The sequence below is a fragment of the Lichenostomus cassidix genome, chromosome 3 (genome assembly GCF_008360975.1).
Source record: "Lichenostomus cassidix isolate B80296 chromosome 3, HeHo_3.0, whole genome shotgun sequence".
Lineage (NCBI taxonomy): Eukaryota > Metazoa > Chordata > Aves > Passeriformes > Meliphagidae > Lichenostomus > Lichenostomus cassidix.
In genome coordinates this window covers 92,075,730-92,088,899 of record NC_139483.1, presented here as the reverse complement: position 1 = coordinate 92,088,899, position 13,170 = coordinate 92,075,730, and the positions used below count along the sequence as shown (strand labels likewise).

Below are 13,170 nucleotides of genomic sequence, written 5' to 3'. Positions count from 1 at the left end.
TGTGTTCCGTTTAGTTTGGTTAGGGCTTTTTCCTCACTGTTTTGCACAGAGACTGTAATGCTGCCATTGCGGTCACGCTTTGGCTGTGTGCGAGCTGTGTGTAATTAGCAGCGTGCCTGTACCGCGGGGACCTGGGCTCCCTGCAGTGCAGCTTAGCTCAGCTCTGAGTGCAAGGGAACCAACGTCCTTGGCTCTGGTCTGCTTCCCGTGGGAAGGAGTGCTCGCTCATGTGTTTTGCATACACAGTTTTGTCCTAGATGTTTATTTTCCCTCAAATAGACTTTTTCCACCTGGGTGACTGTGTGGGGATCTGATTGATGGATGCCACTGATGTGCTGGTGGATGTCACGTGTGACTTGGAAGTGTCAGTGAAGGGCAGTGTTTGCAGAAGCACTAGCTCCTAAAGGTCAGCCTTTCTCCTCCAGGGTCCCTCCTGGCCTGCACCTTGCCACTCTCCCTGCCCAGGTGCTGGTACAGGTGTTCTTTGTGGAAGGGCAGAAGAGCAATGTGTCAGCTGAGTGCCAGAGTGAAAGGATATTTACCTGCATTATTCTCTCCTGGTACTGGAGAAGTAGTGGTCACAAGTGGGAGATGAGAGTGGGTTGAAAATACCGTGTTGCTTTTCTAGCTGTAGGAATGCAACCTGATCAGTGCTTTTAGGCTGCTAGGAACAAGAGGCTGTCCAGTGGTGAGCAGGCTTCTTGAAACCTCTCTGCAAGGTCCTGCTGATTATGAGGCAACTGTTCTTTTACGAAGGTTTACAAGTTGGCCAAATCAGGAAGCTTCTGCTGGCATGAGTGTTTCCTAGCACAAGGTTCACCGTCCTGACAAATGCTAAGCCTCTGCTGAGAAATTTCATCTGAAATAAAACATGAACAGCTCAAGAGCCTATTTATCTTGGAGTACAGTCAGCAGGGTGTGTTTGGCCCCCCATTTAGTTTTACAAAAATAATGGTAACTTTAAAAATTCAGTCATTTCCTGGTATCTGCATGCTTTCAATACTTACTTCTATCTAGTGCCTTGTACACTTAAACTTAAGGAGCTCAACAGATTTTAATTGTCTAGAATTACGTCTGTAAAGGGAAGTGTATCTCACCAGAGAAATCTCTGGAATGTGTCAAGGATAAATAATAAGCATTTAGATTGCCATGCCTGGCACTTTGTTTTGACTTGTAACCTGTGTAAGCTACCAAATTTTGTAATACCTGAAAATATTCTGGGATAGTAAAATTTTAAACTATTTTTTTTTACTAAAAGTTTTGTGTATTTCAAGACACTCGAATATTTGTAGAAAGTTGAAACATTTGGGGAATTCAGTTGAAAGGAAGGTAGGTCTTTGCAGTCCTAAATGCGTTGTTGCAATCCAAAATACATGAGTAAAAAGGATAAATGTTTTAAAACTGCACATTGGATTAAGAGCAGGCAACCCCTGCCACTCTGTTTTAGGTTCAATTGTATTCATATTTTTTCACTAAATAATAATTAGCTATATGCCATTTGAAGTGTTGTACACTTATTTCCTTCATCGGTCATGTGGTAGAAGTAACTAATAATGTTTATTGAGTCTTTAAATATAAGAGATGCATTTCCACTTTTTGTTCCGTAATACCCGATGAACTTCTAAATAAAACGACTACAACTGATTGCAAAGATGACATTCCTAATTGTGCAGAAGCCTTCCATTTCTAAAAACGTTTTTCAAACCTTAAAACATGAAGTATTCATATTTCTTGGTGGCAGAGTGCCTGTTTAGGGCTTCCAGGTTTATTCTTACCATGCCGCAGACTGCTGAACTGTTCGTCCTTGGGGTTCTATTTCATTCTTCCTTCATTGTGGTTTTTCATGGAAGAAACTCAGTTGACTTCTTCTGGATCATCACAGATTTACGAGATTGCAGCGGGGGGACAAACATTTGGGGTGCTTTTATTATTTCCAGTGGGTTCACATTGTATTTGAAGTGCACTTGATAGTAAGTACAGAGCTATTTTGTCTTACTTCTGTGTCTTACTAAAATAAAAACTGTTTAAGAAAACTATTAATGAAGCTTCACTGACTTATCTGGGCTTTAAAATTTGTGTCACTCTTTTAATTCTTTAGCTGTATTACATTGTACTATAAATAATTTGAGGATACTTAATGGGAAAGCAGATGGTGCCAAGAACACTTTGCAATTGGCAGAGCAACCAAAATTTTTTAAAATTCACTTATGCCCAAGCAGGTCTCTGTAAACACAGCCTAAGTGAGCTCATTTTTGAAGTAAACTTAAGAAATGTCATTTCACTGAATAACAAACCGCAGAAAAAAGTCATAATTCTGTGTGCTGTGCACAGTTATGAGGACATGCATTCCTTTTTCTAGTTCTAAATTAGCACTTCCATACTTAATTTACCTTGAAGACAATGTTTCCATTATATGAGATTTTTTTTCGGTCTTGAAAACTCCAAATATAAATTTTTAGAAATGTGAGAATTTCTCTGAAGCATTTACAGAGCTTTCAGAGTGGTATTGCCATAAGATGAAAAGATTTAATCAATTATTGTATTCTGATTGCTCTGGTTGGCACACATAAAGCTAAGGATGTGAGTAGTGGTGAAAGGGCAAATTGGATTTTTAGTGACTGATTTAATTATTTGAAGTAATTCCAGACAGACCCTTGTCATGCTAAGCATTGTGTTATTATTACTTAAGAAAAAAAATAGTGTATTTTTAAATTATGTTAAAAAAAAAAAAAGCTTTCCTTTATGTCTTTTTTGCAAGGGAGGGTGCCTTTGAAAATCCCCCCACACACACCCACCCACCATGCCCTCCCCTTTTTTTTCTGCAAGAAGAGTTGCCTCATGCACTTTTTGGTTTGATCCTTTTGATTTGCAGATAAAGGGTGGGAGGAACCGGGGCTTTTTTCATGAACATGAAATTTTGCAAGGTCTGTGGTGGTGTTTAGTAGCCAGATTCAACCTGGTTCTAACTGCTGTCTGCCCTCCTAATTGTAGCACTTAAAAAGAGCTTTTGTCTGTGTGTTGTTATGACATAACAAAGAACTGTGGGAAAAGTAGGTATTTTCAAAACAGGATTTTTTTTTTTATGACATAATCTATATTTATCTGCAGTTCTGATCAGCTCTTAAATTGAAGCAAAAAGCCCCTATCCTCTTTTTATTTTATTTTTGTTGTTAAAATACTTTTTCCATCAATTGAAGTAGTATGCCCTTGATGTTAAAAGCTAAAAGAATATTTTTGTTAAATATGGGACAGAAGGTATCTGTAGATTTGAAAGGCTATCATTTACGCCTGCAGAATTAAGCAAATATAGAGGTGATGCAAAGCTGAAATACAGTTTTAAAACTTTTTGTACTGAGGATATTTGTTTGTCTCCCATCTGCTCTTTCTAACAGACATGTAATCTTTCTTTTTTTGTCTCTCTTTGTAATCTCAACCCGCTGTCCCATCAGTGATGGAATTAGGGGATCTTTCCAGGCTGTAGTGCCCGTTTATAGGGTTCTGTGCCTTCTTTATCTATGATGCAAAGTAAAGTTTTGAAATGAATGAAGCAGGGCAGTGTTAACAACCATGACAGAAAAAAAATAAGGTGGCATGTCCAATTTTAATTTTTTTTACTCAAGTTGAAAAGACATCTTCCCCCCTTTTGTTTCTTTTCCCCATTACACAGTCAAGCAACAAGTAGTACAATTTAGTCAGATGGATGCTGAATCAGGAAGAATGCTGTGTTTGTCTTTAATCACTTGGAAGAGCTCTGAAGAATTTCTTGCGTCTTTCAGGAAAAAAAGAATTGCTAATGGACAAAGCAAAAAATGAGAAGCCTGACTTCATACAGAAGACTTTTTAAAAGGAATTCATTAAAATGAAATTAAATGTCATGCTGCTTCAGCCATAACCCATGACAATAAATGCAGGATAACCCCTTTTTTTTTTGTTCCTTACTATTTTTGCAATTAGTTCACTTTTTCTCCTGCAGCGAGACTTCATGAAAGATCTTGTTATTTGTGGCTGTGGTTAAAATATGCTGGCTCAGCCTGCCTGAAGAAACAGAAGCCTTGGCAGGAATGCTGATTACCATGACAATCTAAGCAGTCTAGAGCTTTGGGGTATGCAGGTTTTATCATAAAGATAAAAAATGTGCCCTCGATGGTAGGATGGCTGATAATATCATCATGATGCAGCAGATCAAATTATATTTAAAAGACTTTGCTTTTCATTTTGTGTTACCTGAAGAGGGGGAGGGGGGAACCATATCACCTTCAAGCAAATTTTTATAATGTACTTGTGTGTTTACATCTTTATCTATTTTAGGATGTAGTTTTATTGCAGTAGGCATATGAGGGGATTTAAATCTTCATGGGTTTTCCCCAACAGCATGGAGGGAAACTGCGGTGTACTTCTTCCTACTCCGTCTCCCCAGCCCCATGTACAGAGCCAAATCTCTGCTACAGCATCTTCACAAGCAAAGACGAAAAACCCCTCAAAGTCATCTTTCCTATCCATATTAGGGTGTCATTATTTCAGCCATTACTTCTTCAAAGGTACCCCTCCCTACCTCCACCAGAGTGCACTTGTGTGTGGTAGTAGGGCTAATGGCATGTTGCATGAGGTCGCTGGTTTAAAACTATCTCAGACTGGAGAAGGAAAACCAGTCTGCTGGGCTCTGATGGAGTCTGTGAACTAAGTTACTGTCACTGGCATTTGGACACTGTTAGGAAAGAATAGACTTAGGAGTTTGAGTTAGGAAAAATGACTTGAAGTTATAAAGTTGCAAAATCCCTGTGAAAATAAACTCATCTGTGAAGTTTTCTCATTTAAAAATTGACTTTTGAAGAATTTCTCTAAAAATCTTTTGGCTCATTATGACATAAGCAAGGGTATTTGCATTATTACTTGTTAATTTCTTTCCAAGTAATTTCCTTGTTTACACTAAAGGATTTATTGAAAACTGCATGAGGTTATCAACACATCAATGAACTTTTGTTCTGTTCCAGTAACCTAAAAATCTAAGGCTCCATTGTATAAGCTTCATTTGTAATGTGGAGCATTTACTGGTCCCATGAAATCATTACAAAGCGCAAACAACCAAAGGTGTGTCTTTCCTTGCAGTTCTAGAGCATGAACCAAAAGCCGTGGGTCCAAATGACGAAGAAGAGGATGAGGGAGAGCAGTTTGACTTTGATAGTGGAGATGAGATACCAGAAGCAGACAGACAAGCCCTGGTGCCACCTCTTCCTGGTCATGGAAATAACCGAGAGCACGCAGATGCTGGTGCCACAGGTAAGTCAGCCTGTTGGTCTGCACCTCCACTGGGCTAAACAGTCAGGACTGACCACAGGATGCCTTTTCTTGACAGTGCACTAAAACCACTTTAACAAGAGTTTTCCATACCTGCCCCTGAGGGTAACTCAGGTTCTTGTTAATGGATCTCTTGGAGTGGATTAGAGTGAAACGACACTGAATGATTGGTGTTTGTTAATATACATATGTTTGATTTATTTTGGAACAACATAGTTGCAATGGAAAGCAGATATGTAGCTGTTTTGGTTATTGTTATCTATAGGAATATGACAATATGAAAGCATAAAAATATCACTCACTTAAGAAAACATATATAAGGGAAAAGAAAGGAAGGAAGAGAAAGAAAAGGTAAGAGTAGGAAGATAACATAATCACCACTCAGCTCTGTGTTGAGACTTGGTTGAAGTGACAATTGAAGGTCTTGATCTGTCAGGGTTGGGGGAAAAACTCTGCAAAATACAAAGTCTGGAGGGTTAGTACATGCTTAAGCTCAGGTGGGAGGTGCCCAAGCACCTCCCTGCAAGGGGGAAGTTTTATACTGTCTTTTGATCATGTAGAGTTGTCTGGTAGAAGGCCTTAGAAATGAGTCTGGGGGCACTTCAGGGGTCATTGATAGTTTATGACCTCTTGTCAGTAAGGCTGCGTGTGACTGGGACCTTTCCTGGGAAGAGGGTGTGTGTGTAAGGGGGGGTAGTTTGCTGTGATAAAAGGCATGATCGTGTCTGCACACGGTCTGCTTCTGACCAGCCTCAGAGCCCAGTTTGTAGCCTCTGGCAGTGATAAGTTCACTCCCTCTGTCTTATGCATACCAGAGGTTTGTCATTACACACCCAAAAACTCACTGCCATCTCTTTGCAGGGTTGCAAACCTGGTTTCAGGAAAGCACCCAAGCACCTCCAGAAATTTGTTTTGACTCATAGTCTATTCTCTCACACATGGAAATGCCATGCAAGTGTTTTGAATATTCCTTTCAGTTACAGTCATGCTAGATCTGACAGGGCAAGTGACCATCATGTGTAATTCCTGTGAGGTTTCCCATTCAAGTCTGACATCCAAACCAATAGATTGGACACAGTCTGAGTGTTATGCTACAGGAAAATTTAATGCCTTTGCTGATCTTAAGGCACATTGATGGCTTGAGCTAAGCTTGCTGGTTAATGAGCTTAAGATGTTGTGCACAAAACTAAGTGGAGTTTGAATGTATAAATTTTGTTCATAAACAGAAATCTTGCTAAATGTTGAAATATTTTTTATGACATATGCAGATATTCCGAGTGCTGAGGTGTAGTCTGAAAATTGCTTTATTCTGCTCAAATTGCTAACAGCTGATATTGCTTACTTTGATCCAATCACCTTTTGTAAGCAGATTCACTGTGCTTATGACAATTAAAGATAGGTAACTCTTCAGGTGCTATGCAGTTTGACAACCTGGATCTTAAATACCATCTTTCCCTGGGCATCTGTTGCTCACTCACTCTTTTGTGAAGTTGTGCTTACAGCTCAAAATCATTTGATCACTTGGGAGACAGATCTGGAGCTCCCTTCAAAGGGGCCTGTGGTTCTGCTGTACCTCTGCTTGTCTCAAAAAATACTGGGAATTTTGCATAACTGAAAACAATACATTTTCAAAGAGGAAAACTTGTAAAGTTGTTTCCTTCCCACCTTTCTTAACAGAGCATATTCAGGACTGCTCTTTGAGGAATGTCCCTCCAGTGAACTTTTCTTCTCCTCATGACTACACCTAAAATATTTCTTGTGTTTGTGTTTATAAGATTCAAATTCATGTAGAATCCAGATTTTAACCTTCAGGATTTAAGACTGACTCATGTGCTTATGTCAGTCAAGTTACTGTTTTTGCATAGGCGTCTTTGTATCTCATCTTATTTTGCTCCTGTTGCATTACTTATCTGTAAAATGGGGAGGTTGGCACTACTGTGTGGGAATTTTCAGTCGTAAGTTGTAAGCAACTTGTATAGCAAAGATCAGGTCAGTGTTTAGGATACCTGCAAAGAGCTATTAGAGCAGGTATGAAAAATAAAACTTTATGTTTTTGTTTAATTTTTCAACTAAAGGAGCTGATAATTTAGAAAACAGTGAGAAGCTGCAAACATCAGAACCTGCTGCGGAAGGCGCTCCAGCGAAAGTAAATCCCTACTCAGTCATAAATATTTCACCAATCCAAGACAAGGATCCATCCTCTTCACCAGAACCAAGTCCTCAAGATGAATGTGCAAGTCCAAACTTGTCCAGTGGATATTCTGTTCCTGTCCCTTGTGGATATGCTGTGCCATCCAACTTACCTTTGATACTGCCAGCATACTCCAGTCCTGTCATCATACGCAGTGTTTCTGTAGATGAAGAAGGTACTGTATTTACACAGCTTACTTTATTTGAAGGGGTATCCTTGTTTACCCTCAGCTACCTTTCCTGTATGGCACTCACCCTGGATGAGTGTGGAAATGATTAATGCTAATTCCTTTTTAACATAATGAAATAATTTCTAGAGCCAGAGTTCAGTGGTCAAGCCAACTGGTTTCTTCTCACATCTTTTATTGCTTTTTCTAGGTCTTGGCAAATTTCCTCTCTTTTTGCCTTTTCTATATGCATTTCTGTTTATTTATTTTCCAATCCTTGTGGATTTAGCGTTGCTGTGGAATTTTTCCCTTGATTTGATGAATTCTCTTTGTCTTTTAGTACAATTTTAAGACAGAAGAGGAAACTAGAAAGGGAAATAACTATGAAATATTACAGAAACAGGAGATCCATTTTGTACCCAGATTTGACAAAGCTGACAGCTTAATGGCAAGAGAAAAGGAAAAGAAAGCTCCCTACCCTTTTCGGTTTTGTATTTTGAATATACTTTTCTTTAGCTAGGCAGGAGTTCTATAATTCCAGCCTTTTTTCCTGCCTTTGCTTTTTACCACCATCAGGAATACTGTCAAGTAAAAGCAAATGTTTGTGTGGCCCTTTTTACCTATAGAGGAATATATGTTTGAGAGATAGAATTAAATGCGTCAGACATTGATTTTCCTCTTAACAGCTCTTCTAACAAATGACTCTTTCTTTGAATTACCTAATTTTCAAAAATGCATGGTGGGAAGAAACGTCTAAATTTTTTTAGACTTGTAAGAATAAAACTTGCAAAGAATGAGATTATTATTTAGCAATGAACTAGTAAAATCAGTTTCTTATGCTCAAATGTGCCATTTGAACCAAACTGACAGGTTATTCCAAGCATTTTAATTTTTTTTTTCTACTTGGCAGGTACCCAGTCAGCAACTGAAGAATGTCAGTATAATTCTGTAAACTTGGAGGACCCTCAAAATAGGTGATTGTCAGTTCAGCGTATTATAATGATTTGTAAAACCTTAATTCCTAAGAAAGCTTGCGTTTGATAAATATTTTATTCTTCTTGTGTGGTGCTTCCATGTTTGTTGGTTTGGTGTTTTTCACTTTCTTATCCCTGTAATTCTGGTTGTGTACTAGAATCAGCACTGATGGGGGCTCTTGGGCATGTAACTCTGCATGACATTTTTGAAGATACTGGATTGAATTTCTATAGAGTGATGGAATGTTAGCTGCAACAGATTGCTGGAGATCTTGTAGTCTGGCCTGCTGCTTTCAGCAGGACCACTGCCAATACAGCATCAGATCAACCATGGCCTTGCTGCCTGAGCCTTGAAACCCCTCAGGGATGGAGGTGCTGCAGCTTTCCTGAGCATTCTTGCCTGCTGTACTGCCTTTCCCCACCCCACCCCCCTGCCTCATCCCCCTCCTGAAACATCTAAACCAAATCTTCCAGTGGTCAGTCTGTTGAGCATTTCCCCTTTGTCTGGAATTTTTAAAAAAAGGGTCCGAAAACAAAAAAACCCCCACCCTAATTCCATCACCTCTGTAATTCTCTTTCAGATAGCTGTAGCTGCTGTTGGATCACCCCATAGCATCCTTTTCAGCAGACTAAATAATCTCCATGTCTTTTATCTCCTTCCTTATAAACCATGTGCTTTGGTCCCTGACTTCAGTTTCTCTACATCTCTCTAGAGGTAGCTTCAATTTCTCCACAGCTCTCTAGAAGGGGAGTGTTGGGAAGCCAAAACTGGATGTGCTGCTGCAGGTTCAGCCTCACTGGCACCAGGCAGAGGAGGATAACAGCTTTGCCAAGCCTGATGGCTCCTGATGTAACCCAGAATGTCTTTAGTCTTATTTACCTTGAAAAATTAGCTCTCATCTCACTGTTTTCTGAGAGAATTTCCTGTGTTCTGGCTGATGAACTCAAAAGCAAAGTAGTTTTTAAGATTGTAAAGAAAGTGTTTTCAATTTCCTGACTAAAATTGTCAGACTATTAAATAGGTTATTCATCATCCAGCTACATACTGAAGCAACATTTTTGAGTAATCAGCTTCCTTGGAGTGGAATCTAGAAGGCAGAAAGATATTTATTGTCATGTCTTCATGAATGTTTAAAAATATTGTGGTGTAACTTTTAATTCTTTTATTTTATGGCGTTTTTTTCAAGTGAAGATAACCAGGTCAAGAGAAAGGATGATGCCCTGGCCAAATGGGTTGCAGATCCTGCAAATACAGCATGGATGGAAAGTGAGTGTCAGTGAGCACTGAAGTACAACTTTAGCAGGCGGTCAGTGTTAAGTTGTGATCAGCAGTATGTTTGTATCTGTGTGCACAAGCATATTTTATAGGAATGTCCATGTTCACCTGTAGTGCATTTTTTCACATAGGTTCCAGAACCAAGCTGTACCAATTAGAACATTCAACAGTAATAAAAATGTATTTTAGACTAAAGTTAACAATCACTTTTCCACCTTTTGGAGTCTGTGGAATCATTAATTACTGTCTTATGGAAGTCATTTGGCACCGTCAATGCTTGCGCAATGGAAATAAGATCCAGTTCAAATCTGATCTGTGACTGTATTTGAAATTGCTCTTCTTGTGCAGTAGTTGGCAAATAAGTACTTGGAGGAGGTGGAAGGGAAGGAATTGCCACTTTGTCTTGGTGTGTGCTGTTGACTCTTGCCTGGTAGCTGCATTTTAAACCAGAACAGAGACTGGTTTGAGGACAGGTTATCCTGTCTGTTCTCAGCTGCTCTCACTGGGCTGGAGGTTCACCTTACATTACTTGAAGTGACTTAAGAATTTTCATCCTCATTCTGCCTCTTAATGTACTATGATGATCATTAGAATATTTAGTTTTGGTTCTTTTTTAAAAAGTCTGTTGCAGCTTTTCTGTAGCCGTTTGGTGAGGCAAATGAGCAGCCTTTGACAGGCACAGAACATACCATACTTCTGTAAAAAGGAGAAAAAAATATTGGCTGTTGAAGTGGATTTTTGTTTTCAGGCTGCAAAAGGTCATAATAGGCAATGCAGATAAAACTGAAATTTCACAAATACCATGTAGTGCTTTGTGTATTATTGCATTATTTGAATGATTAGATGTGCAGGCAAAATGCTAGGATAGAGTGAGTCATATCTCCCATTATATTCATATGTGCCAATATAACCAAAAATCTTTAAAATAGAAGAGAATATTTCAGTTGGGGATGACCTACAGCATTTCAACTGCTTGATTATTTCAGGGCTGATCAAAAGCTAAAGTATGTTAAGGACTTTATCCAAATGCTTCTTAAACACTTGGTCCCATTCAAATTCTAAGAAATTTCTCATTTGTTTTTTTTTCTGTCTTGGTTTTAGACCCGGAGGAGGTAATTTATGATGATGTGCCAAGAGAAGATTCAGACTCTGAACCAGGTTTGAGGTCTTTGTTACATTGAAAGCGGTGTAAAATGGAATTACGTGCATGTATACTGAACAGATACATTCAATTAGTACCTAAAATATATGTAAATGGAATTGACGTTGTGTCAATAATTGGTAGGTCTTAGAAAGTTCAGAATTAAACTAACACTTAAAGGACTTTATCTCAGCAGGGCTCCTGCCCTGCTCTTCTCAGAAGCTGAATTCTTCTTTGTTCTATAGATACTATTCCAAATGCTTGAGTATTCTGCATATTAGAGAATTACAGTGTTGGATGTTGTAGTTGTAGTGCCCTGAACAAGACAAGTTAGTTTGGAAAAGGGTGTTTTCAATAGTTAAATGGTGGATGATAATTGTCATGGTTATAGAGAGAAGCACTTTCCTTGAAAGTCCCCTTCAATATGTAAATGCTTGATAGATGAAAGAGATGGTCCAGAGTGGCTGTTTAGCATCCTGATTGTGACTCTACACAAATGTTTTATTTCAGCTTTGGAGTGGTCCACTCCTGATGGTTGTGACCATGTTTGGAGTGGGCAGAATAGATTTCAAAGTAGTTCCTGGAGTCAAGATTTTACCTTTACTGGCAATGATGTAGTTAGGGTTCAAGAAGCTTCATTAATTGAGTTCTTGCTCGGCTTTGTTTTGCAGTTTTTGGGTGTAGTGAAATCTGCTTTAAGATCAATTACTACTGATCACTGACTGATTTTGTGTTCAAGTGGATTGGCTTGTTGGGAGCTCAGCATCTTACTCATCATGGCTCTCAGAGGGTGTAGGTGTTTGATACTAAAATTGTTAATGATTCAAGAACACACTTAAGCTTTCTTGTGTGAAAACCACATTAATCTTTAAAGCTGTAATAGTTTAATTTCTTTTTCTTAGTAGTGTTCAGGCAAGGTGTTTTACAAATTATTACTGAAATTTTTTTCATTTATTATTAGAAAGTACCATTTTACATTCATGACTTAAATGCTTATATTACTGGAAATTCTCTCAGTGGACTGTGCTACTCTGAGCAGGGACGTCTTACAGCTGTTGCTGATCAGTAATACCAATCAGTAACACATATACCAGGCCCAGGTGGCTGAGCTGGGTGGAATATGGGATGTGGAGCAAAGCTCTGCTGAGCATATTGGTTAGAATTTTCAGCTTAACCCATAAGACATCAATTAAAACTTTGGCTTTCATTTTGTCCCCAAAAACATTGAAATATTCTGAGGAAATAGGCAGTAAGGGAAGTTTCATCTTCATGCATTCATGATCGTGATGTTTATTGTTTTTATATTTTGTCAGGGAGACAAAGCTATTCCAAAAAAGTTTCAGTCAGACAGTCTACATTAGCACATGGACAAGATAAATCCACCCAATCATGGGGTAAATCCTGCCCCAATACTGACAGCACAGAAGTTAGGCTTGCATAAGTCTTGATTTATTTTGACTTACTGTGATTTTTTTTTTAATTACTTAATGTGCTAGATTACCACTAAGATGTCTTTTTAGTAACAGTATTTTAAGGACTATTCTGATATGCATGGGGATTTACAAAAAAATTTTAAAAATCTCCATCTTCCAAATTAGACTAGAATCCTCTGTGTTAATTATAAAGAATTTAATTAATGTTAATACAAAAACATTGTACTTTTTAAATAATAGAATCCAGGGTTTAGACGGATGTGTGAAACATGTCAGCTTTACTTTTGAGTACATATTTTTTCTCTATTTAAATAAAACTTCAATCTTAAAATGAAAGCACAGCTTCTGTTTCCTGAGCTTAATATGACACAGTTTTAAATGCTGCATCATAACCTTTGACAATAGTGATTTCTGGCAGAAGTGTCCACACTTTTCTACTTGAAATGACAAATGATGCTGCACACAGAGTGCATTCCTGTTTCATGACAGGCAGTTGGCTCTAAATTTTCCATTTTGTTTTGAGTCACTTTTATGTGCTTGAAATCTGTGCCAATGGAGAGATCTGTATCTTTAACAGGGGGTACTTTGGTCAGCCTTTGCAATATAGATTTAAAAAGGTTATATCTTGAAAAGGTGAATACTTCCAGTTTTTAGATTAAATTATGAGCAAGGTAACCCCCAGATGTGGGAGACT

General features: G+C 38.4%; 1 protein-coding gene across 4 annotated transcripts in view; it reads left to right on the top strand.

The window, feature by feature from the left end:
• Positions 1–13,170, top strand: part of ARHGEF10 (Rho guanine nucleotide exchange factor 10) — a 110,155-nt gene that overhangs the window by 23,488 nt on the left and 73,497 nt on the right. For all 4 annotated transcript variants that reach the window (XM_085056693.1, XM_085056692.1, XM_085056690.1 and 1 more), the window contains exons 3-7: positions 5,107–5,277; positions 7,371–7,661; positions 8,563–8,626; positions 9,814–9,893; positions 11,004–11,060. In XM_085056693.1, coding sequence (XP_084912819.1) covers positions 5,107–5,277; positions 7,371–7,661; positions 8,563–8,626; positions 9,814–9,893; positions 11,004–11,060 — 663 coding nt within the window. The remainder of the gene's footprint in view (positions 1–5,106; positions 5,278–7,370; positions 7,662–8,562; positions 8,627–9,813; positions 9,894–11,003; positions 11,061–13,170) is intronic.